Source organism: Aulonocara stuartgranti (assembly GCF_965226115.1).
Source record: "Aulonocara stuartgranti genome assembly, chromosome: 2".
In the NCBI taxonomy this organism is placed as follows: domain Eukaryota; kingdom Metazoa; phylum Chordata; class Actinopteri; order Cichliformes; family Cichlidae; genus Aulonocara; species Aulonocara stuartgranti.
In genome coordinates, this window is record NC_138940.1 from 9,330,192 (window position 1) to 9,356,752 (window position 26,561).

A 26,561-nucleotide genomic window follows, 5' to 3' on the forward strand; every position below is an offset into this window, starting at 1 on the left:
ATGACTTGGTGAAACTTCATTCTCCATCAAAGGTGTCAGAGCAGCATTATGTATAAACAATACAATATTAGATTATCAAAATGTTACATGTTATTTTCAGTAATTATCTCACTATAATAGTATCCAGAACTTGAAGAACTCATTTGTGAAATGATCTGATGGATTTTAATCCAGTCCTGTGACCAGCATGAAATGCAGTAATGAAATTAAGAAAGAATCATTGCATTCAATTATGTCTTCGATGCAGCAACTGTCAGTTAGTTCCTAATGAATTAAAGTAGCTATGCTGTATTTAAGCATATGACACATCTTTTTGAAATGTTTTTTAAAATATAAGAGTGGAATCTAAGGTAACCTCTGAATATTTAAACTGAACAGCATTTTTTTAACTGTTTTCCATCAGTGTAGATACTTGGGTGAATACGTTGTGTTCATTCTGAAAGAACAGTCACTGATTTCTGTTTATTCAGAATAAAATATGAATGATTTTGGCACTTTTTGAATACTGAATGTTAATTTGGCAGCAATTTGTTCAAGGTCTTTAACGTGTAAATATAGCACTGGGTCATCAGCATACATCAAGGTTTTAACACCATCACACAGATGGAAAATCATATTTACTAAATTGTTTATAGTGAACAGCAATGGTCCTAAGATTGAGCCTTGTGGTACTCCCATACAGGCTCTCAGTTATATTTTCAGTTTTATCCTGAAACACTGAAAGCAGTACGATAAGCAGGAGTCAGGACTGAATCCAGTTTGTTGGCATTGATAGACAGATGGAGTTAGATCATCAGAATCAGAATCAGAATACTTTATTGATCCCTGGGGGAAATTATTGATGTGGAGCAGTAAGCTCGAAAACCAAACTGTATGGGGTGTAGTAGATTTTCTCCAGTTAGATAGGCCATCAGTTCTTTAGACACAACCTTTTCAATCATTTTTGAAGAGGCTGGTGGTATATTGATAGAGTTACAGTAGAGGTTTTTAATGGCATGGGAATATACCTTCCTCCAATGACTAATTAATAAAATGACTAACAGAAGTAGTTAAAAACTCCTTATAATTCTTTAGGGGGAAAGTATCAAGCCCCCAGGTGCACTTTGCTCATGAGTTTGGCTATAGTTTAGATATTTTTACGTACTTTATCATCATCATCTTTGTAATTGGGAGTTAAAGTAGTTTTACCAATTAAAATAAAGCAGATTGTATTTCTGCAAACTTTATTAATAAAATATTAATAACAAATATTAATAAAATAGTCATTAAAACTGTTTACAAAAACGAGACTCATTTTGTATGGCCCAGTTTACTTGAAGTTGTATGGATATATTTTTCAGGTGCTCTCTGATTAATACTTTTCCACAGTAATTTAGTATTTCTCTGTTGTGTTCTGATCTCGAGGAAGAAATTTGTTAAGTTGCCCTGTAACTTTGTTTCTAATGATTCTGTACATGCAGTGGTCAGTTTTAAGCTGTGATTTTAAATATTTGCTTTTAGGACTGTATCACTTTCCCTCATTTACTGGCGTAAAATGTTTTTTAATCAAAGCAAAGTTCCTTTTCTGTTATGCTTCGGAGGCACAGCTTTTATTGAATTTGGATAGAATTTCCTGAAACTTGAAAAATTTGAAGATTTGCAAAAGTTATTTTATTTCAGTAATTTAACTTAAAAAGTCAAACTAATATATGATATAGACTCATTACATATGAAGAAAGATATTTCAAGCCTTTATTTTTTTTATAATGTTGATGATTATGGCTTACAGCTTACGAAAACCCCAATGTCAGACAACCTCCTGCAGAATCAGGCACTGGCAGGGGTAGCCATCTGCAGCAACAAGTTGGGGGGTGAAGACAGGAAGACAGGACTATAGTGTCTTTCTTTTTCAGGCAAAACAGATTCAAACGTTAAATAAGCTTTCCGAGTCAGAAAGAGCAGTTGGGCGGGGCTTCTGTGAATAACATTTAACTAAAAAACCTGTTTTTCAGTAGCAAAAGCTTTTATAATCTTCTAAGAAGCATCAAAGCATATTAATGGTGCAGGGAAACCAAATAATTCTTTATTTACTTAATTTTTTTTTAAATTGTGAAATGCTGTTTGCATTACAGGAAAGGAATCCAAATAGAGGAAACAATGAAAAGCCAAACACATCATCTTTAATGTCCACATACAGAAACATATTATAGTCAAAATCACTGCAGCAGGACAGAAATCTGATTTCAGGTATTTATTAATTTAACTGGTTTTATGAATCTGAATTTAGTGCTTTTAAAAGGATCATTACCTTTTCTTTTTTTCTAGCCTGCTGTGTTCCCATTCACGTTTCATCTCTGTGGGTCAGGCTGACCTCCACCCTGGAAATGATTATCTACAGCACAGCATGACCCACAGAGACAACACCACAAACACCGAGTGAAACAAGACACAAAGAAGAACATACACATGGCATATTAAAAGGGGAAAAAAACAAAACAAAAAGAACCCACACATTCATACACTGGCTTCTCCACCAGTCCCACCACTAAGGCACATTTACAGGTGATTTGTTCACAGAGTGAGGAGGAGACTGGTCTGCAGACACAAATGAACATGCAGGACAGATAACACACACTGAATCAATATGTGTCATCAATAATCAAACGAACTTGTCCAGCAGTCAGTTGACCTCATCCACAGGATCAGTAAAGTCTTTGGTACCAATAAGGACACTTAGAGATACAATCAATCAATCAAAATGAAGTACAGCTAATCAGTCAACAGAGAAACCAACCATCACCGATAATCTATCATTTTTCTTTTTTTTCCTGTTTTGTTGGAATCAAAACGAGCAGATAATCAATCAGTGCTGATTAATTAGTAATAGAATCTATTGAGGAACAGACTCTTGTTTCATTTTGGATTAAACTTTGGCTGTAAAAAGAAAAGAAACATTGATCACTGATTGAAAACCTGATTTTTAAAAAAGGTAAAACAGACACACTCAATAACCCCTAATCCTCCAGCAGTAAAGCCCAGACCACATGACCCTGAGGGCCGCTCTGATTGTCTGATTTTCAAAACAAAAGTCTTGTTTAGGAAATATCCCAGCAGCAGCGTCTGACGCACAGATGGTGGGAGCTGATTGGTTCCAGCTGACCAATCAGAAATGAGTCCTTAAGGCCCCGAAAAAACTCCACAAACCATGAGTCTGTTTGTGCAAAAACCCAAAAAACAAAAAAAAGAAAAATCATGGAAACAGTCCAGTAGTTCTGGAGCAGAACCAGAACTTAAAGCTTCAAGTGTCAGAGGCACGGTGTGAATTTCAGCCTGGTCCCAGTGCCACAGATCCTTCATGGCTTTCCCACATCCACGGTGATCATAGTGAAAAGGTCAAGCTTCTGGATGCTCACCACCTGGTAATTCAGAGAGTTTATGCCGTCTTTGTACATGGTCTCTCGAGTGTGAGCAATCCGGTTAAACCTGGAACCAAAAACAGCATCCAGACCCTTCAGAACCAACAGCCTCACTCTTAAAACCACATTTAGCCATCATTTTAATTAGCAGTATAAATATTGATGAGTAATGGTACTTGTTAGACAATTGTGGATCATTATGGTTGTCAGTGTGCAAGATGATTAGGTCTTTAGCATGAATGCTCACCTCTGTTTTCTACACAGACATACATTCACTTTTCACTGATCACATCACATGCTCACACACACACACATCACACGTTCACTGTTGCGGACACACACGACATATGTTCTGCAGGAGGGGGCCAGAGTTGGAGGCCTCTGAGGTTGGGTGCAGAACTCACAGCTCTAAGATTCCAACTGGGCTCCCCGTGCGCAAGTTAAAACCGATCGATCTCTGTTCGTCTTGCTTTGTTCACGGGAATAAGTCTCTGAGTCAGCGAGGTCTATAAGTGTAGACCTAACAGTACTGATAACAATAATAACACATTTTTTGTGGGCGCCTTACTAAAACCCAAGGTCAGTGTTCAAAGCATAGAAGACAAAGAGTAAAAAGGATTTAAAAAAAAAAAACAAAAAACAAAACACCATTAGACAATAATTGGAGTTGATGTTTAAAGAGAGTGAGCCAGTTTGAAGATGCATTTTTAGTTTTGAATTGAATAAGGGAAAAGAGCCTGTGTTTCTAATATCAGGTGGAAGTGAATTTCCGAGCTGGGGAACAGAGCAGCTCAAAGCTCTGTTCCCAAAAGTGGTGAGATGGGTGCGGGGAACAATAAGGTGAGTATCAGAAGAAGACATAAGGGAGCGGAAGGGACTAGCAACACAAGCAGGGAGGAGCCAGGTTATGGAGAGATTTGAAAGTGAAAAGCAATATTTTAAAAGTGATTCTAGACACTACAGGCAGCCAGTGAGGTGGCTGAAACACAGAGGTGATGTGCTCTCTGAGGGTGTGGGCGAGTTACGATCAAGGCTGCAGAATTCTGGAGTTCATCAAGGGACTTGTTAGGGAGACCAAAGAGAAGAGAATTACAATAATTCATCCAAAAAGTGACAAAGCCATGGACAAGGATGACAGCAGCATTGAGGGTAGGGCTGCCACAAACGATTATTTTGATAGTCGACTAGTCACCGATTATTTTTGCCATGAGTCGACTAATCAGATCATGCATCCATTGGACGTAAAACGTACAGCTTACTGCACCAGCATGGATCTGCTCTTATATAACTATCATTAGCTTACAGCTTTGAGTGTTTAAGGTATGTGCTAACTAAAAATAAAGACAAGATGATAGTTTATTCAATTTTAATGAAATTAGCAGATTGTCTTGGTGGAGTTTAATAAACGCAGCCGTCTGCTCCTTGCTATCTAAAATATAACAGGACACCGGAGAATATTCTCGAGCATCTCACACTTCTGATAATCAGTTGTCTGCTTGATGTTTATTCAGCTGTGTAAAAACTTTAATCTCAGCCAAACCGATTTACTCAGGAACAAATAAAATACTAAAAAAAACCAAACAATAACATTTTAAGTTATCTAAGTGACTCATATATCATGTTTAACCTGAGTAGCGAAAGACGGCGGTGGGTCTGAAAACGATTTACCAAGAGTTCGATGTTTTCACGAGCTCTAGTGAGCCTTGAACCCCGGCTAGCTATCGAGCTAGTGGGTAACAGACGTCTCCGAAAACGTCGGAGCGCTTTTGAAAATATGTGGTTAGGGGTGGGTTTTTATAATAGATTCATTGATTAAAATCGATTCTGGCTTGGATAACGTAAAATCGATTCATTAAAATCCTGAATCGATTTTTTTAATATAAATTTATTTTGCCCAAAATGCCAGAATCTCTGGTGACATCTCACAAAATTTCAAGAACCACCAAACAGTTAAGACAGTAAATGAGAGCAGGAACACGGATTCTGCACATAGACTTAAACACACAGCGCGACCCGCGGATCAGAATCAGATGTTGCCTTTCTCACAGTCGGGGCTGAAAGCCGACAGCTCGCTGATTCTGATCTGTCGGCGGCTCCGCGCCTTGTGTTCACGCCCTTAATGAGCCGATTCTAAAGCTGTTAGTTTGATCTCTCTCCAAACAATATTGACCGAACCAGCAGCAAAAGAAGATCCAAACGCTTCACATAAACATCGTCATGAATTCACTCTGACTTTTACTGTTTTGCTTCCACCGCGATGCACAGCTCTCTCTCTCCCTCCCCCTTCTCTCTCTCTCTGTACTTCAAGAACAGTTTCGCTTTCTTCATTATTCGCTTGCTTGTTACGCAAAGTCTGTTGTTTACAGTGCTGTCAGCCGCTGTTTTTTCCCTTTTATATTCTTCCGAAAAGAAAACCTAATTTCTGCTGTTCAATACTGAACAAATTTAAACTTTTTAAAATTATTCAAAATGTAAAACGCTTAACTGTGTCTCTAATAAAACCGCTGTAACGTCAGAGGTAATGTTCATATGTTGATTAATGGTTTTCTTTCGTTTTTGATGTACTGCAGAATATTTTTATAAAATCCCAGGCCAGGAAAATCACCTTCATGTTTTTCTGTGTTTTATCTTCAGCTACTTTGACACAAAAGCATCTGCTGTGATGCTCACACCTGTGATAAAGTCTTGCGTGTGTCAGCTTCCTTTTTATTGATACAAAAATATGTAAATGTACTGATCTGAATTATAATATTTCTGACTGTCAAAATTTCCCAGATTTAAATCGAATCAAATCGAATCGTGGATCGAATCGATTCGGGACCTTGTGAATCGGAATTGAATCGATTCTAGAAATCAGTGACGATACCCAGCCCTATATGTGGTTACTTGATAAACTGAGCAGATATTTGAAGTTTACACAGCTACATTCTCGCCTGAAAATATGTTAAATGTTTATTTTGTGACCCAGAAAGAATAATTAAAATATCAAATATCAAAACTAACTAGCTGCCGCCATTGTTGGAAACTGAGCAGGGCCGCGCTATGAATTCTGGGATAGGTTTGGCCACGAAGTATACACCCGACCCATCCTTCAAATCTGGGGAAATGAAGGGCGCATTTGTCGGCCGCATTTGTCGGGAGTCTTCGAATTTGGACAGTCTTCGTCGTGTCACTGTAACGTAATCGGCCTACAAATGCGGTCACAGGAGGATGCGGTTCCTGAATTTGGACACAGCTACGATACCGGACGCTGCTTCTTCTTCTTCGGGTTTTAACGGCAGCTGGCATCCTTGTACATGCAGTGCTGCCATCTTCTGTTTCAGTCCGTTATTACACTCTTAAATCCTGCTACTTATTCCTGCGTCTTTTGGGATCTTACAAAGCTTCAAACGATGCGCCGACTATTAAATTAGTCATCAACGATTTTGATAGTCGACGTAATCGTGACTAGTCGACTAATCGTGGCAGCAGCATGGAGGATGATGATGGGATAGAGATGACTGATGTTGCTTAAGTGGAAGATTAATAAAGTACTGTCGAGGATGACACCCAGACTCTTAACCTGAGTGGAGAGAAGGATGGAGTTGTCATCAATATTAATGGAAAACCTGTAGGATTTAGTTGAAGTGGAATCTGTGCTGACAGGTGGAGCTTCTATTTTATTACCACTGAGTTTGAGAAAATCAGAGAACTTTGGTTAATCTTCTTAAAGCAATCAAAGAGAGATGGGTGGAAGGGAGAAACTGGGTTTGGAAGAAATACACTGCAGCGGATCATCGGCATAGCAGTGAAAGTCAATGTTATATTTCCAAAGTATGCAACAGTGAGGAATAACATTGGAAATGAAATTAATGAAATTAAATCTCATGTGACAAGTTTTATATGAAGTGAAAACAGTTCAGGAGTGGGTGTACTCCAGCGTGACTCCCTGTCATCATGCAGAATAAACGACAGTGTGTGTTGTGTGTGTCTGGTATAACAAGCAGAGTTGTGTGAAGATGATTTGGGTCTGCACCTCTGTGGGTTTGGATCATTCATCTTGTCTCTGTTGTGTCGGATCATGCGGCACTTCCCGATTTCACCGGTGGCTCTGGAGATGGACATTCCTTTAGATGCCACCCTGAAAACACAACAGTTTTTTTAAAAGAATATATTTAAACTGTCTTTCTTTGATTTATATTTTTTAAATATAATAAAGATGGTAATAATTAATTTGTAGCATTGAATTATTTTTTGGTAATTTAAAAAAAATGTTATTATTGTCCAGGCATGCATTTTTTTTTCTTCATAATTTTATAATATATTTTATAATATAATATTTTCCAAGTGTTTGTAAATGTTACATATTTCCTTTTTGCCCCATATAAAAATGTTCTTTTCAAACGTGGGTAATTTTCATGCACATATTTATTCATTTTTATGATGATTCATTAGCTGATGAGTGGATAACAACACATATTTGCTGTCAATTCAAATCAAATAAAAGCCTCAGACACATAAAAACTGACACTGGAGCTGTGGTTGACCTGTAGACTGTGGATCATGTGACATGTGTATAAAGACGGTATGTGATGTAGGGCGGCTCGATTATGGCAAAAATGATAATCACGATTATTTTCACTGAAATTGAGATCTCGATTATTTGACGATATTTATTTAACCCTAACGACCTACCATAGAACCAAGTCCGCCAGAGCTTATATTATTTTTTTTTTACATGTTGTAGTGCCATTTGTGGGAGCATTTCAAGTTGCTATACAACTGTTATAGCCCATATTTTAATAATATGTATGCATTAAGTCCATAGTAACTACATTAATTGCAAAAAAGTGCAATAAACTACAAAAAAAATTGAAAATCGTTTTTGTTTTGTTTTTTTACATATATTTCTACTTGGAGAAATTTAAGAGGCTTATCCCTCAAAACTTTAAATACAAAAAAGTTGGAAAAAATAGTTTACAACAACAGGAAATTTATTTTGAGTGTCTTCATAGTTTTATTTTGGAGATACAGCAATTTTTATATACTGCAGGAAAAACAAAAACAATCCTATGATGCAAATTTGCTAAGAAAACAGCATGTGCATCAAAATAAACTATTTCCAGCAGTGCAAGCATCCCAGAAACTATTCAGAAAAGTCAAACATGACCAGTATAGGCTTTTAAGGCCTACAAGTTAAAAAAAACAACTACATTTTCCGCGAAAATGACGTCACTTCCGGTTTCGGGCAGGAAATGGCGGACATGCGATAGTTAGCGGTGACGTCTGTTTCAATGTGGGAAGTGTTACGAACAGCTGATAGGAACGGCAAAGCGTGTTTCTGGAATATTATGTTTTTGTTCCTGCAAGCGCTTTTTATGCAATTTTTGCAAAGCTTTATGTGGAAGGAAACCGTGACCGAGGACAAGCTGATGGCATAAGATGTAAGTTTCATATGCAAAACAAATTATTGCGCTAGCTTACACAGTTCAGGTTCTACAGGGATTTAAAAATAGTTACACAAAACGGAGTGTGCAGCTCTGACCGGCTTTAAAGGGTTAACAATAACAATGTATTGAATAATGACTTTAAAAAATAATATAAAATAGTGTGCAACACCACTGAAGTTTTTTTTTTTTAAACTCTCTTTTCAACCAACGGCAGTCACTCTCCAAATAACTTCTGCTTAGCTTTCCGAGCTTCCCTCGGGTCCTCTTAATCAGCGGTCTCCAACCTTTTTTGCGCCACGGACGGTTTATGCCCGACAATATTTTCACGGACCGGCCTTTAAGGTGTTGCGGATAAATGAGGGAGGGGCTAATAATCGGCTCAGTCATTTTTAATGATTGTTGAAAGCCCAGATCGTAATCGTGATTAAAATTCGATTAATTGAGCAGCCCTAATGTGATGCGTTTGTAATGACACGAGCGAGTCCGCTGCAGCATGTAAAGCAGAAAATGTACCTGTTGTAGATGTCATCGTCCTCTCCTCCCCAGCCCCAATAGTTGTTGGGAAAGCCGTTGATCTTCAAGTATTGCTCTTTACTCAACGAGGAGACGCCTCCAAAATACTGATTGTACGGTAACCTGCAGAGGACAAACAGGTCATTAAAGCTGACCGACATGATCGATCTTGGATATTAAAGGCAGAGGAGCTAAAATGGCTCATTTCAGACAAAGCATGAACTGAGGGACTGCACCAAGGCCTAATATAAGGTAAATTATTATTATTCTAAACTGTGAATCGTGCAAAGTGACTCTAATAAAGTCAAGAAGAAAAACATAAAGCTGGACATGATAAGGCCTCACTCAGCTGCAGCCTGCAGAGCATAGAGGAAGCAGCTTTCACTTGTTCTCATAACCAGTTACCATCCTGTATTTGTACAAAGCAGTTTTGTGTAAACACTTCGTGTCGTGATCTGAGTGACAGTGGACATTTTTTCCTTCCATGCTCAGCCTGTTTTTCACAGAACAACAGCAGGAGGTGAAATGACACACATCAGCTTCTTTGGGCTTCCTGACAGGAAATGCTGCTGCTCAGGGACAGCGGTGACAGGAAACAGGAAGGGAGGTTTTCTTTCAGTACCCACCTCTTTCTCAGTGGTTTCAAAGTCTGTCTGTTCTCTTCACTAGAACTACACACTGTCTGCACGATTAACCCGGCCCACAATACAGATTCAGTGCTGAGCACATCCAGACCTGAGTACTGACACGTCAGCTCTGCGGGATGATCCGATGCCAAAAATGGCACTTTCGTTTCACATCTCACAGCGAGACCAAAGACAAGGATTTTTAGAAAGAAAAAAAAAAGACCCTCATTTCTCAGCTAGGAATGCTTCAAGGAGGCTTTTTTTTTTTAAATTTATCTCCAGCAGCAAGTCTCTTTTACTCCAAAACTGTGACTAATGAGTTCAATCACTTTTGTGTTATATAATTATCCCAGCCTCAAACACAGCATTACAGTCAGCAGCTGCATAGCCTCTCCTGTGTTGCAATGCAGTCAGACAGGCTGGAGGATCCAGCAAGAAAAAGGAAGAGGATGTTGTTCCTCAAAAACTTCTAAATGCATGCAAGCAGGGGTCATTTTTTACAGTTCCAGGGTATTGTTATGAACTAATCATGAGATAATTCTGCCTGACCTTGTGTTCGACCTTGGGTTACATAGCTGAGATAAACACGACTCCTTTAAAAGTCTCCTCCCAAAACATGTATCTGACAGGTATACGGCACATACTGTGCCTCTCTCAGCTGACCTCAACAGAACAGAGTTTGACACCATCAGCTCAAAGCATGACAAAGAGATCCTCAATAACAGGGTCAGGTTACAAGAAATTGATAAACCATTACTGTCTGTCTGTAAGTACACGTGTAAAATGGAGGAATTTCTGAACTTCTGTTCTAAATCTACGAGGTTCTGACTGGACTTTGACTGTAAGAAGTACATATGAATTTCTGTGAATGTAGACAGCAAATGATTTCCAATCACAGTTTTTATCACTAATAGCAGACTAACTCCGTCCCATCTCGATGCACTAAAGTTGCTTTGAAGACAACAGTAGACTGCAAGTTATTGCAGACCTGGTCCCCGACTTTGAAGTAATCACTTCAAATCAACGAGATCCCAAGTTCATTGGAGATGGTCACAATAAATCTGCTTGTCTTGCACCTCCATTCAGTTTTCCGTAGCGTAACTGTCGTTTAAGTTTCTCATCCCTTTATTTCCTGTGGCGTCTCACCTGAAGCCGAACTTGTCCATGGACACAGACAGGTGCCGAGGCTGGCTGAAGCACTTGTAGGTGTTGCGGTCGTCCATGGGAATGAGGTCGACATCGCTGAAGACGAAGCAGTTGTAATCGTACTCCTTCAAGGCCTCCGCGTAGCCAATGTTCAGCAGCTTGGCTCTGTTGAAGGTCTCGTCGCCATCCTGACACACACACAGGTAATCACGGGGTTAAAAGTGCAGCACTGGTTAAAGAACAGAGTGTGAAGTTAGTCACAAAAAACACTTTCAAACTTGACCTGTATCGTAGAGTATATAATATAGATCAAATGTAATGAATCCATCACCAGGCAAACAATGATGTTTTTTTGTCTCCTTGTACAGCAGCTTCCTGATCGACCGGTTTGAAGAATGTTAGACAACTTGAACTGTACAAATATGCAGAAACTGATATGCGTAAAAGCCTCCCTCGAGGTAATACAAGATAAAGCTCAGTATGACCTTAAAACATTGCAGGATTTTGAGACAACACAAACAGTTTAATGAAATTTTACTGGGTTTAAAAATGTTTATGTCTGCGCTGACGTACGACTATCGTGTCATAAGATTACAGGGGCTACTTTCAATGCAGCCTAATCTGCATCACCCATTTAGTGGTGACAGACTTTGAGTGTCCTGCTACACTCTTAATCACTTTATGCAAGTTTGCAGCATTATTCTTGCATTTAGTGTACTTTCTGCTTCATATGAAAAAAAATGACTTCCTTCAAAGAGAGAGTGAAGTCAGAAGAGCCGTTTAAGGACAATAAGACAGCACGAAGCTGCTCCAAATAGAGGTTATTACAGTGCACAGAAACTTTAAACAGATGGACGAAAACTAGAAAAAAAATATAGTTAATCCCAGCATGATGGATCATTCAAGCTATTAGACTGAGTCTTCTGGATTCCTCGGTGACTTGTTACCAGCCACCCAAATCTTCATACTGCCTCGAGGTGATAAATAAAAAACATTTAAGTCACACATCTGCACTACCCCATAAAGTAAATAAAGTTGGTCTGACAGCTTCAAGTCACATTGATCAAATAAAATCCTGTGTGTCTACACTCTTCACTTTTCAAAGGCACAATGCCCAACAAAACATCCTAATAGATAGGATTTCTATCGCACACTAGGGGAGTTTAAGGAAAGTTGACCTTTGACCTGGATGTCTACACTACATGGCCACCTGGCGGAATGACAACAATACAGGGAGTGCAGAATTATTAGGCAAGTTGTACTTTTGAGGAATAATTTTATTATTGAACAACAACCATGTTCTCAATGAACCCAAAAAACTCATTAATATCAAAGCTGAATGTTTTTGGAAGTAGTTTTTAGTTTTAGCTATTTTAGGGGGATATCTGTGTGTGCAGGTGACTATTACTGTGCATAATTATTAGGCAACTTAACACAAAACAAATATATACCCATTTCAATTATTTATTTTTACCAGTGAAACCAATATAACATCTCCACATTCACAAATCTACATTTCTGACATTCAAAAACAAATCAGCGACCAATATAGCCACCTTTCTTTGCAAGGACACTCAAAAGCCTGCCATCCATGGATTCTGTCAGTGTTTTGATCTGTTCACCATCAACATTGCATGCAGCAGCAATCACAGCCTCCCAGACACTGTTCAGAGAGGTGTACTGTTTTCCCTCCTTGTAAATCTCACATTTGATGATGGACCACAGGTTCTCAATGGGGTTCAGATCAGGTGAACAAGGAGGCCATGTCATTAGTTTTTCTTCTTTTATACCCTTTCTTGCCAGCCACGCTGTGGAGTACTTGGACGCGTGTGATGGAGCATTGTCCTGCATGAAAATCATGTTTTTCTTGAAGGATGCAGACTTCTTCCTGTACCACTGCTTGAAGAAGGTGTCTTCCAGAAACTGGCAGTAGGACTGGGAGTTGAGCTTGACTCCATCCTCACCCCGAAAAGGCCCCACAAGCTCATCTTTGATGTTACCAGCCCGAACCAGTACTCCACCTCCACCTTGCTGGCATCTGAGTCGGACTGGAGCTCTCTGCCCTTTACCAATCCAGCCACGGGCCCATCCATCTGGCCCATCAAGACTCACTCTCATTTCATCAGTCCATAAAACCTTAGAAAAACCAGTCTTGAGATATTTCTTGGCCCAGTCTTGACGTTTCAGCTTGTGTGTCTTGTTCAGTGGTGGTCGTCTTTCAGCCTTTCTTACCTTGGCCATGTCTCTGAGTATTGCACGCCTTGTGCTTTTGGGCACTCCAGTGATGTTGCAACTCTGAAATATGGCCAAACTGGTGGCAAGTGGCATCTTGGCAGCTGCACGCTTGACTTTTCTCAGTTCATGGGCAGTTAGTTTGCGCCTTGGTTTTTCCACACGCTTCTTGCGACCCTGTTGACTATTTTGAATGAAACGCTTGATTGTTCGATGATCACGCTTCAAAAGCTTTGCAATTTTGAGACTGCTGCATCCCTCTGCAAGATATCTCACTATTTTTGACTTTTCTGAGCCTGTCAAGTCCTTCTTTTGACCCATTTTGCCAAAGGAAAGGACGTTGCCTAATAATTATGCACACCTGATATAGGGTGTTGATGTCATTAGACCACACCCCTTCTCATTACAGAGATGCACATCACCTAATATGCTTAATTGGTAGTAGGCTTTCGAGCCTATACAGCTTGGAGTAAGACAACATGCATGAAGAGGATGATGTGGACAAAATACTCATTTGCCTAATAATTCTGCACTCCCTGTACCTCTGCCTTTTTTGGGGGGGGTGAAAAGTATCTCATTGAAGTGTAACATAAGTGTCTCAGGTGACTGCGGGTTTCCCCAACATTATAAACCGTATATTTGCATAATAACTGAAACAAGCTCACTGAATGAACAATGGGCTGTGAGGAAGACCTCACCATCTCTAAATCGAGGACAGAACCTAAGGGTACATCTTTCACCATCTTACAATGCTGTTACTGCAGCCATTCTCCAACTGTTTGTGAATGGTACTCATGACCATTGTTCACAAACAGACCAGCAGTGAATCCAACACTCCTTCACTGATCCTGGTCCAGTTGTCCTTCATGATGAATAAAGGAGCTGTGAGCAGCCACGTGGGATGGATGAGAGAAACTTCAGACCTCAGGTGATTACGCAACAAACGTGAGCACTGAGCAGGTGTGAAGGGAGCCTAAAGATGAAGGTTGATGTACATCTACATAAACGTAAATCTTCAGATTTTCCATCCAAAAGTACAGAAGCCAATTAATGGGTAGTTTCTAAAGTCTAAACCTGACCAAGGTGTATGGAGGGCCTAAACATAACTGAGTTCTTGTTAGTGACTAATCTTAACAAAGTAGTTTTTAATGCTCTAACCAAACAAGCGTTCTTTTTAAAAGACTAAACTAAACATATTTATTTTTAGGGCAAAATCAACCCAACAAAGGAGTTGTGTTTCAGCTGACAAGCACGCAAAGCTAGAGATCCTTCAGGTGACTTCATGAGGCATGAAGGCAAGTTGAGATCTGCAGCTGCTGCAGATATCTGCATCACAGCAGCTCTGTAGCATGCTTTAACAAGTGTAATCATGCAAAAAAATAAGAAGTGCGCCCGAAGGGAACTGATAAAATTCCTGTTGCCAGAATGAAAAGATCCACAAAGAGGTTAGTAAAGCTTCACAGGAAACAAATACAGTAGAAACAAGTTGGAGCAGATAGAAAACAAGAGAAGAAGGAAGCCTGTATTACCAGTGCGACCCCCTCAGTCAACACCAAACGGGGGTTGAGCCTCAGCGTCTCCAGGGCCACAACCATTGATCAGAAAGGCCTGACATGCAAAGGGAGGGGAGGTTGGAGGGGTGAGGAGGGGCAGCAAGATAAGCACAGTGAGGAGGAAGAGGAGGAGGAAGGACACACACACAAGAAAGAGAAAAACAACAACTGTGAGTCACACAGAGAAACAAAGCAGAAGAAGAAAGTTCAGAAATCAGTCAGGTGATTGACTATGACGTTCAGTCTTCAGTCACTGGGGTCCATGCAGTTACAACAACACACACACACACTACATACAACAGCTGCGTGTGCCAGATGATGTTTGTAAACAGTCACTATCACCACATATATTTACTGAGTGTTAAATATTTATGATTCAAACCCTTCAATTTAAAATGATTATATTACAAAACTATTGTTTGTCATCTTCCATTCAATTGTGTGAAATTTTCATCAGCGACAGCCTCCTGCTGGCCTACGCGCAGACCGATGTTATATTAGCATTTATCTTAAATTAAGTTTTGTGTATGTTTACGTTAGCATATACCTACAGAGAAGGTAAATCAGCAGATATTTGAATGGAGGCTGGGAAACATTTGGATTAGGTTTGGATACATGCAGAGTGACTGCAGGTAAATTAGAAGATATTTGAATAGAGTTCCGTGGTATAGAAAGGCAAAACACTGAGGTCTTTGTTGACTGGAAAAGCAGGTGCTAGTTTACTCGTGTTTACTCGTCTCTGTTATTTAAGTTTTCTGCAAATGAACTCCCACGTATTTAGCGAATATTCATTCGTTAGGTCACCTGGGTTCACCTGGGTAGGTGTAAACTGACCCTGATTCTGTCTGCAGGTGGGGCACCAGCTCATTTACATGTAAATAACACCCGAGCTTGCTTATCCGTCCTCAGAGGCCTGGTGGCTGGCTTTCATCAAACCAAGCAGCAAAGATCCTCAGACCAAGCACGCAGACTGTAACTATACGCAAAGTTCTTATTCCCACACAGACAGCAGAAAGCAGCGCCCAGAGGCACAACATTTGGGAGCAATAACAAATTTCTAACAAGTTTTTAATTGATGGCCTCTACTGCATATCACAAGCTCTCCGGATGCTGTGTAAACACATTTTAACATTTCAACTATGCAAAGATCCAGAAACACTGGTGACTTCTGAGCCCCAAAACTAAAAACTGTCCTTTTATTCAAGTAATCAAAAAATAATCAACACAGATGAGAGTTATTAATTTTGAATTTTTATTTCAATTCAGTTTTGTTTCCCTTTGTAGGATTTATCAGGAACAGGATCTAAGAAGCTGAGAAAAGACATTACTATCCAAACACAACACTTGATGTCACACAGACACATTCGTTTGTTTAGTTAAACGCATCATCATCACCTACATCTTGGAGTAGCAGAATCTGTCAGCTTATCAAACTGTACAACAATAGTTTATTTTGATAATAATTTGCCTGAGTGGGTTTTGTTGGGCTTAAAATAGATTTAAGCGTATTTACTTCAGTCCTGCTAAGAGAGATGTTAAATAACTCCTCTGGTAATCTATAAGTGGTGGGAGTAACTGCAATACAATGAATCTTCCTAGTAACCAGAGTCCAATCTAAACCTAAAATTGTTTGAGATGGGTGACTGATCCGACTCGAATTTCAGCTCCAAAGCCACTAACGCTGTTAGTGTTGCTCCAGTTTGTGTTGTGCTGATAAGCCTTCTGCACAACACAAAACACAGTGAACACACCCTCTCTGTGTACTTAAGCAAAAGCCACCAGTCTTTCAGTCGCACAGTTTCCAGAATCCTCAAAAGTATGTGACACTGCGGCCTGCAAACATCAATAGCACTAGTGATCACACTCCCAGTTTCCAAGAATTCACAGTAAATTCTGCTGATTGAAGAAGCTTCGCGTAAGAAAGAAGTTTAGAGTTCTTACTGTGAGATACTCTGTGAACCACCTGTGGATTTTTATGTTAAACAATCATGATGTGATTGAAGAGTAGACAGAGAAGTTCAAAGGTATTTCATTAATTGTTCCAGGATTGAAGCCTTTTTTTAACCACTGTTCTCCACCCTAAGAGGAACTTTAAGAGCTTTACATCTGATAGCCACTGCTCCTTTTTAGTTATAAGATGGGGTCCAGTTCAAAAAGAGGCAAAAAAATAAATAAATAAAGATTATCATCTTATTTATAAACCCCATGGCTTGCTTTCATTACTTATTTTTCTTGTTAATCTAATACTCAACAGTAATTTTAAAGGTAGTTACTGCATTAATAAAAAGTTTGATTTTGTACAGAGGACTTATTATAAATGGTTTATTCCTGTTGTAAATCAATAGTTAGCTACATGAATAGCTTAACTGACTGGTATTTCTGGTCAGAAGTAGCAAGATCAACCCCCTGCACACACCCCCATCAGTCACATTTGATAAACTTCTTTTTATCACTGACAGCTGCACACTGCAAAACAAACTCCTGCCATCGCACAGTAAGGGGGAGTGATAGTGAGGAGGAAGCACCCAGACACAACAGTGTATTTAATGTCTCCAAACTGATTATTTCATGTAAGCAACAAGCTGAAGCTTGAATTCCAGGAATGTATCTGGCGTTGTGAGGCTAAAGAGCCATTCATGCCAACACTGGCGTCACACAGGCAGGAGACCTGATGTATTATTTTACTATTTGTGAAACCAAACTCTGGATAAACATGCTCTCTCTCATTTCATTTTTACGCAAAGAGGCCAACAGTCCACCCTGTCAAGTAAACAGTGGAACTTATACACACAGGATTTTAATTGTCCCTTTGTTCTCATGTATGAACACACATCGCAAGTGTACCTGGTTGATGACGTAGATCCCGTAGTCGAGCTGCTGCCTTTGCAGGATCGGGTGCAGATAGTACAGCCAGTACTTAAGGTGCTCTTCTCGGTTGCGGAACGGGATGATGATGGCCACTTTCTGCAGCGCCTCGCAGTCTTTGGGTTTGAAGCGTCCGCCCGGCTGCACGTTGGGGTTCTCCTTTTTTATCAGCTCCAGGTTTACAGGAATGTTAAACTCCACTCGCAGGGGACCCACTGAGGACACAAACACCAACATCAGAGAGTCTGACTACAGAGTAAAGGATCAGCACAACCTTTTCAGGTGGCCACAGCAGAGAGCTTCACCCACAGGCAAAAAACTGAGACAAAGTATTATTTAAAAAAAAAAAAAAAAAAATAGAGTGTAGAAAAACAAAAAGTTAAATAATATATAAATATACAACAACTAGGCCTCATTCACTAACATCCACATGGAAAAATACAGTAGGATAAGCTAATGAATAAAAATTATTCCAAATATTCTGGGAGACAGGCAGGTACCCTGGGAGTGCTGGACAGGGCCATAGAAGGCCCTTAGCCCATATGGCATTAGCCATAGAATACCAGAACTGGCAGGTCCACCACTGGCGTCCTGCTCGTCACAGATGAGAGCAGCTTCACCGTGAACACATGTGACAGCCGTGAAAGCATATGGAGAAGCCGTGGAGAACAATATGTTCCCTGTAACATTGTTTAGCACGTATGTATTAGTATGTAGGGTCAGTGATAGTCTGAGAGGCATATCTATGGAGTGACGCACAGACCTCCACGGGCTCAGCAACAGCACCCTGACTGCCATTAGATATCAGGATGAAATCCTGGGACCTGTTGTCAGGCGATACACTGGTGCCGTGGGCCCTGGGTTCCCGCTGGTGCACAACAATGCCCGGCCTCATGTGGCGAGAGTATGAAGGCAGTTCCTGAAGGATGAAGGATTTGATACTACTGACTGGCCCCCACACTTGCCTTACCTAAATCCGATAGATTGCGCTCAAAACTTATGTTTGGCTTATGCCAAGTTGCAACTCAGACTGTCCAGGAGCTCAGTGATACCCAGGACACCATCTCATCTCATCAGGAGCATGGCCCAACACTGTCAGGCATGCATACAAGCAGGTGGGGGGGGGGGGAGGCATACAAACTACTGAGAACCGCTTTTGAGTTGCTACAATGAAATTTGGGCAAACTGGACTAGCCAGTCACACCTTGATTTTCAGGGTTCATCCCTCTGTGAGTGATAAATTTCATTCCCATCAAACGATGCGGAGTCCTTTCATGCCAAACATATCACCAAGATAACCAGCACCGCCTCCCATTAAACTCTGATGTGTTATAAGCATTATATCTGAATGAATGAAAAGAGCGGCCCCTGAGAGACGAAGTAAAATGTATCTGAGGAAAACTGCTGTGAAGAGTCTGGTCACATAATCGTCAGGACAGGTTAAATGTGTTTGTGTACGCCTGCAGCGTGTTCTTCCAGTCTGTTCTGGTTTATTCTGACTGAAATGATGTGAGCACAAACAGCAGGACAGAAAACTGTTTTTGTCCTGCAGAACATTTTCCAACCTTCTGCAGTTCTCAGTGTGTAATCAGAGAAATATGCTGCTGCAGAAAGCGTCCAAAAGTCCAAACAGCTCATTAACACACAAAGATTTGCGCTCTTCATCCAGAAAGCAGTTAGACGCTGATCTCAGGTCAACAACTTTTATACAGCCTGTATATTCACGTCATTTTCCTGAACACGGAAACATGTCTGCCCGCGCGTTACGGACATCTCTGTAACAGTGACATCATGCTAGACCAGTGCCAAGAAAACTACAGCTAGAACAGAGTCCTACTCATGTCAGATAAAATGTTCTGCTCCTCTGCAAGTCCAGAGTACAATTTCTCACCGTGTGATGACGTGTCAACAGAAACCAAACAGGACTCCCTAACAGAGGAAGCAGGAGCACAGCTGGAACCATTTTACCACATCCTTCACTGTTAGCCTTCCACTCGTGGTTTCAGCACAGTTTTACATGTTAATATGTTCATCTTTAAGCCACTTCAAACTGCTTTCAGTTGGTCATCCCTCTGGATAAAGATTTAAGGTCAGCTATTAAAAGATGTACGCCTGTGTGAGATTTGATTTGTTAAATAGAGCAGCGTGCAATCATATTTCAGGAGTTTTGAGATATCCTAATGGAGTTTTGTTTGTTTTTTATAAAGGGGGAGTTAATCTTGAGCTGAGTATTTACAGTCATATACAAAAGTTTGGGCAATGGCTCAATTTTCTCCCTATGATACAGTGAACAACAATCATAAGCATGTCATAAGTTTCAAAGACTTTATTGCTAAATAATTCACTTTTACAGTGTAGAGTCCGTATTTACAGTTGTGAGTCTCCTTCATAACGTTTTCAATCCTCCGTAGCATGCTGGACTTACCAACACTCCTAGCTAATCACAGTTTGTGCTTTTAAAGGACTGCTCGTAGGTCTTCAGTTGAATTAAAAGTTGAGAAGTTTCCTGCCAATGGATACAAACTGCTGGATAATGTCACTTTGCTCCTGGATCATTCAAGCTGGTCTTTGAGGAGATTTAAGGGCAGTCTTTAAAAAGCAGACTTGCACAGATCATTTTACTGGAGCTAGAAGAATTTGGACTGTTTTTAAGTGCTTGTTTGATTCTGAAACCCGAAGGAGCGCTTGGACCCAGAAAGAGCGAATGGCAAATCATATCCACTTAACAAGCGGATTTCAATGGTCTTTCTTTACTGTGAAAATTCAAACCTATTTGATAGTGAGGGTTCACTTCAGCCAGTTTGCCATCTATGAGATTGGAGCAAACACAAGTCACTTGACCTAAATAACCCCACAGCTGACCAATCGACTAATCCTACATACCCATTACTGACCTCTGGCTGTCAGACCGTAGATTACATGGAGCCATCTTGTGGCTCCACGTAATCTGCCCAATACTTGAGTAAATATTAGTTAGGATAATAGGAGCTTTTGGTCTTACAGAAACAAATAAGTGTTGTAGAGTGAAACCTCTTTATATGACACAATGTCTGACAGAGTTCACAGAGTCAAACCATTGATCATTTTCACTGCTCATTAATAACCAAGGAGAGCAAACTTAATCCGGCTCAAACAGAAAGAAAATGGACAGTGTGCAATGAATATTAATTGCACACTGCAAAAAATAAATGAATAAATAAATATATAAATGTCTATAGTAGATTGTAAAAAACAATCTTTTTTGTGTAGCATGAACATCCATATATTGGGTAGATAAAGCTATAAAGCTTATGAAAATACAGTTAAAAATGTATGTTTTCTGTCACATTTTCTAAAGCTGTCTGTACGAGGTCACAATTTTAAAAATCCACACTTTCACAAGTTCTCTGTGTAGTTAAAAGTCAAGATGGGTTCAGACTAGTTCGCACTCAGAAACCAAAGAGTGCGATGAAGCTGAATGTCTGTGGGCTGACAGAGCTGATCTGAGAGGTCTGAGGGGGTCCGAGAGGTCACAGCTGAGGAAACGGTGAGATCATCAGACTAATAACAAACATCCTGATCAAAGTTACACAAACTGATCAAACTGAAAGTCCAGACAAACACGCAGAGAGGACGTTTATGAAAGAGAACACAGAACTCGTACTAAAAGTGTACCTGCACTACAAAATATTTTATAACACTGTCTGCACCTGTGATTTGGAACAGACTTGTTTTAAAACCACAGTCCACCTCATAATGGACACAACTCATTCAACCAAAAATGCAAAGCACCTCATGAATATGGATTCTCTCCTTTTAGTTGCAGCACTCTAGCTAAAACCTGCAGTAGGCTGGCGAACTGGTTCATGGGTGCTGCTATGCCAAAGTCACAGAGGTTGCAGAACAAGACGAGGACTCCAAGCTGCAGTCCAACACGGAGGAGATTGAGTGTGTCTATGGGAGGAGAGACGCACTCGAGAGCCAGCTGGTCTGAATGTTTCCGCTAAAGGGGCTCTGTAAGCGTTTTTTTATCTTATAAATTCCAACCTTGACATGAGGTGTGTGTGTGTTTGCATGTGTGTGTTTATAAAGGAAGCCTCAGGACTGGAAACCTCAGGTCAGATGTGAACAGACAGCATCTGGTTTCCTCTACTCTACCTCCTCAGAGACTCGTAAGCCTGCAAACTGCTGCTGCTTCTGTCGGCTGTTTCTCACAAACAAAGCATGGAGGACAAGCAGCTTTAGCAGAAACCCGAGCTCCAGCAGAAACTCAGAGGAGGAGCATGTACAGAGGCTCTGATTGGCTTGCATTATCTCACATCTGGAGAACATCCCAGCACCTCTGACTGCATCCCCACACCAGGAGGAGACATGAGGAGAGAGGAAACACCTTATTAGAGATCTTTAGATCACAGCTGGATGACACTGAGATTTAATGTGAGCCAAAACTACGAAGTTTAAAAGTAACCGAACACCTGGCTGCAGCTGTACGTTGTATCTCCTGAATGCTGTTTGGACTCCAATCAGATGAACTCAAGAACACACAAAACTCTCCCATAAATCAAGCCCATTCTGGTGTTTAAACTAGAGCCATCTGCAACCCCACAGATTCATGAAACCTAACGTGGAGGCAGCTCCTCGTGTTCTTCCACCTCATCTATTTAAAAAGTAACGACACACACAACAATTACTCTCATTTTGGTTATTTCAATCTTACTGCGCGGTCATGTGATATCGAAAAAAGTTGTTTCCAGCTGGCTAAAAAATAAATAATGGGAAAATGGTAATAAAGTTGAAACTTTTCGTTGTTTTGGGATTTAGTTTGTAATTTGTAACCGTTCACAGACAAAGATGAGTTGGAAGAGGTATTAACTGGCAGTAATCCTCTTCGGCCAAAATCAGCACAATACTATCATAGGAATGATTTCTCAGCTTGGGAGATTCCGGCTCTCCGAGGAGCACATGAATGCAAAGGTGCATGCACTCTTATTATTAAAGCAAATTAATCACATTTTTGAGGTTTAAGACTGTGAGGAGTGATTAAAATTTTAATATTTTCTGTCTAATTGGTTTACTAAAAAAAAAAAAAACCCAAAACAAACATTAAAGCTTTCCCACTGCTAGATTTAGCATGTGTCCATGAAATTCATACACATATGCAATTTGACAAGATTAGTCATTTGAATTCTCCTTTATGGAAGGAAAGGAGATAATGCTGTCCCATAATTCATAGTGATGCAGACATGAGAAGCCTTAATAAGGAGGAAGAATGGAGTTACACTGGATCTTTTTTTTGTAATGACTTTTTCATGGTAACAAACTGTTAGCATGAAGGCAGAGCACAAGTTCTTATCAGTCGTACTTCAGAGCTATCTTTGACCTCACGACAGAAGGAGGCAGGAGGTATTTTTGGACCGAGATGTCATTTAAGCTATTTCCAGGTACACTTCAAAACATATCATGTACCACAAAACATATTTGGTTAATCTAGTCCAGGGATCTCAAAGTTATTTTGCATCATGGATCAGTGAAAGTATATAACAAAATGTGTAAAATTACAGAAAATATAACTGCTGACGGTTCATTGTCCAGACTGTCCTGTAAATATAACATATGAAGTTTTTGTTCATTCACAAAAGACTTCCTTGAACTCGCTGGGGGGGGGGGGGGGGGGGGGAGGAGGAGGAGAGAGAGAGTAATTTCTATACCCGAAGGCAGAAGGTGACCTTTTTTTCTTTGTGTATCTATTACTATTGCAGGGAGGGGTCTTTTATCAATATAAAAAGCTGTAAAACCTATGAAAAATACCTGATCAAGTCTAAAGATCTCAGCTAAATTGCAAAGCCTTGTCTGTTCACCTATCCTGATACTGGAGCAGATCCTGAAGCTTGAGCTTCATATTTAGATCATACTTTTAAAACCTGTAAGTTTCATTTCTGCCAGCATCACTGAAAGTAGGTGCTCTCTAATGCCATAAAGTGGGAACAGAAAGTGATTTGTAACTCGATTGTGCAGCAGGCAAAAAGAGTACAGGAATGTGGCTTTAAGGCAGCCACATTTCTGAATTAAACTCTTCAAGTGCCGTTTTCATTTATTTAATATCATAGAGGTATGGACTGTTTGTTGGACAAGATGAGCACGTGAAGGCGTCTCTTTGAGTAACTGTTCTCGCGCCTCTTCTCCACAGCAGAGTGATGTGCCATACGTAAATAATAACAACCAGTATGAACTAAGTTTAGTAGATAAAGCTACCCTAACTGTAGTTTTTGTCAGGAAAGGAAGACACGATGTCCAGTGTGCTGCTTTTTTCTGCCACGACTCATGCTGTCACAGCATCGTCAACCTGAAAAGGATAAGCGCAAGAGAATGGATGGATGGATCTTAAACAATGTCTTACCCCTGCAATAAGGCAGCATTTCCAACCTCGGGCAGTTATTTAAAAAAAATCCAGCTCCACAAACCGTTTCTAAAACAACAATTCAAACACTCAAGTGACCTCATTTGTTCTTGGTGATAAAACTTAAAGGAGCAGTACAGTATCTTGCTACAGAAATACAGTGAGGTGTCGGGAGGGAACAAGTACACTATTTAAGCCCCAAATGCTTGGTTTTAATTGTTAGTAATCTGCATTTATGCCGTTAAAAAGTAAACGATCGTGAGTCGTGAAAAGCATATTTATTGTTTTTGGTAGTTGAAGCTAAAGTCTGTTTGAATAGGTTATTAAGTCACAGAAACCAATACTGTCACAATTATACTGCCCTGTTTCCTATTAAAATGTGAGGACCGAAACTAGTCAATCTCCGAGGTTTGTGCTGTTTTAAACCTTTAAACAGACTGTGGACCTCAGAACCAGGGTTCTGGCTAGTCTTACCCAGCAGGGGGGACGTCTCGGGGCATTTCTCCAGCTTCTTCACCGGCTGCTCCAAGACTTCCCCCTCTTCGGAGACTTTATCCCCGTCTTTCGCAGGCTCGAGTCCGGAGGTCACCACCGGGTTGTTATTCTGGATCTTAGGGATGTTATTACTGGACTGCTGATTCTGAACGAAAGCGAGGCGGAAATCGTAGGAGCGGACATAGAAGACCACAGTGACGGCGATGTGGAGAAAACAGAGCAGCACCACCAGCTTACAAATCCGGTGGAGGACGCCGAAGTTGACGGAGGACTCTCCGGGCATCCTGGCTCGCACAGTCCCGGAGGTGTTTCGTTAAAACCCGGCCGATGAAGCGGAAATAACGTCTGTTTCCCCTGGTCGCTTAATGTTATCTGCTTTCAGACTCCATTTTCCTGCAAGTTGTCGGGAAAGTTTCCAAGTTTCCTGTGATATCCGGTTAAAATAAGAGCGAAATGTCGCGGGAATAAAGCGAATAACCGAGACGTGAAAAACAAAAACGAGCTCCGTCACGTTCAGGTGGATGGTAAATTAATTAGTTTGCCCCTCAGTTCCGGTTTAAAATAAACTCACAGCTACGCGGCTCGGAAACTATGCGTCTCCGTTAAACGGCTCTTTTAAAGTTGGCTAACAAACGTTAACAAATCCCGCAGAAAAGTTCTGAAAAGTGCTCGAGAGAAACATCCGCACGTCAGTCAGTACCGGAGCCGGGAGCAGCAAACGTCAGTTCGGAGGGTGAGCTGCGAAGTTCCGGAGAGAGTGGATAAACTTTCGCGTGCCGCAGAGGACACTAACCTGTCAGTGTGACGAAACTATTGTGAACACCTCCGGTTTCAGACTTTCACAATAAAACACAAAACCACCCGGAGTGCCGTTTCTCTAAATGCTTACTAATAAATTATATGTTATAAATTAATCCCACTGATCTGTCAGTCAGTCAGTGAATTAATCAATCAAGAAGTCTTTTTCTATATAAAACATGGATGTATCCATTGATAAGTTTTTTTCTTTTATTGACAAACACTCTTTTTAATATAACACCCCCCCCCACACACACACTCCACCCCAAGGGAGGGAGTAGGTAGTGTCGGTTTGTTCGCATCCACAGCTTTAAAGACATATTAGGCCTTGCATTTGACCTTTACCTTCACTCTCACTGCCCAAGGCCAAAGTTAATTGAAATAAAAATTCAAGAAACCATATTGAGTGTTCACATATGAAAGGGCAACACACTTTTGTACCTGTGCAATACAGTACCCTAAAATGCCACAATGAGGCACATAGTGATTAATATAACATTTCAGCCAGTTCTGCTCCAATCATATAGATAAACATAATAAAAGAAACACCTCACCATTTAATCTGTCACTGTTAATCAGCTATGTACCACATGCCTTCAAGTACTTTCATGATCATTTTTAAAGGCCACTGTCTTAGCTAATTATAGGCCAATCTCCAAGCTTCCTTTTATCTGAAGATGGTTTATTTGAAGAGATCCAGTCAGGTTTCAGAGCTCATCACAGTACAAAAAACAGCTTTAGTGAAGGTTCCAAAAGATCTTCTTATCCTAACAGTGGAGAGGCAGACCCAGGCCAAACTGTAGAGGTCAGAAGAATTGTCAGATGATTAATGAGACAACATCGAATGTAAGAACTACTAGAACTCAAATCAGAAATTATTGTTAAACATAAAAAATATACAACTGTCAAAATTATCAGAGCACCAAATCATTTAGGATGTATCAGATTATTGAATGAAATTACTCACATAATCAGTTACTTTTTTCCTATGCTAATATGCTAGGGTGACGATAACACCTGAGAATAAAATTAGCTAAACTCTTCTTAGCTCCTAGCCAGACCTTTATTTTGAAGGCAAACGCAACGATTTTCCTGGAGGAAGTTCACGGTAGTGAATTTGAAGAAGAGACTTG

At 40.3% G+C, this 26,561-nt stretch overlaps 1 protein-coding gene across 1 annotated transcript; it reads right to left on the reverse strand.

Moving 5' to 3' along the window:
- Window positions 1-2,137: 2,137 nt before the first annotated feature.
- Window positions 2,138-25,444, reverse strand: b4galt1l (DP-Gal:betaGlcNAc beta 1,4- galactosyltransferase, polypeptide 1, like). Its single transcript, XM_082507530.1, has 6 exons — window positions 24,610-25,444; window positions 17,739-17,974; window positions 11,110-11,297; window positions 9,338-9,460; window positions 7,411-7,515; window positions 2,138-3,462 (listed from the first exon to the last, which is right to left on the reverse strand). Exons 1-6 carry the CDS (start codon window positions 24,911-24,913, stop codon window positions 3,333-3,335), a joined length of 1,086 nt encoding a protein of 361 aa, XP_082363656.1. The 5' UTR covers window positions 24,914-25,444; the 3' UTR covers window positions 2,138-3,332.
- Window positions 25,445-26,561: the final 1,117 nt, after the last annotated feature.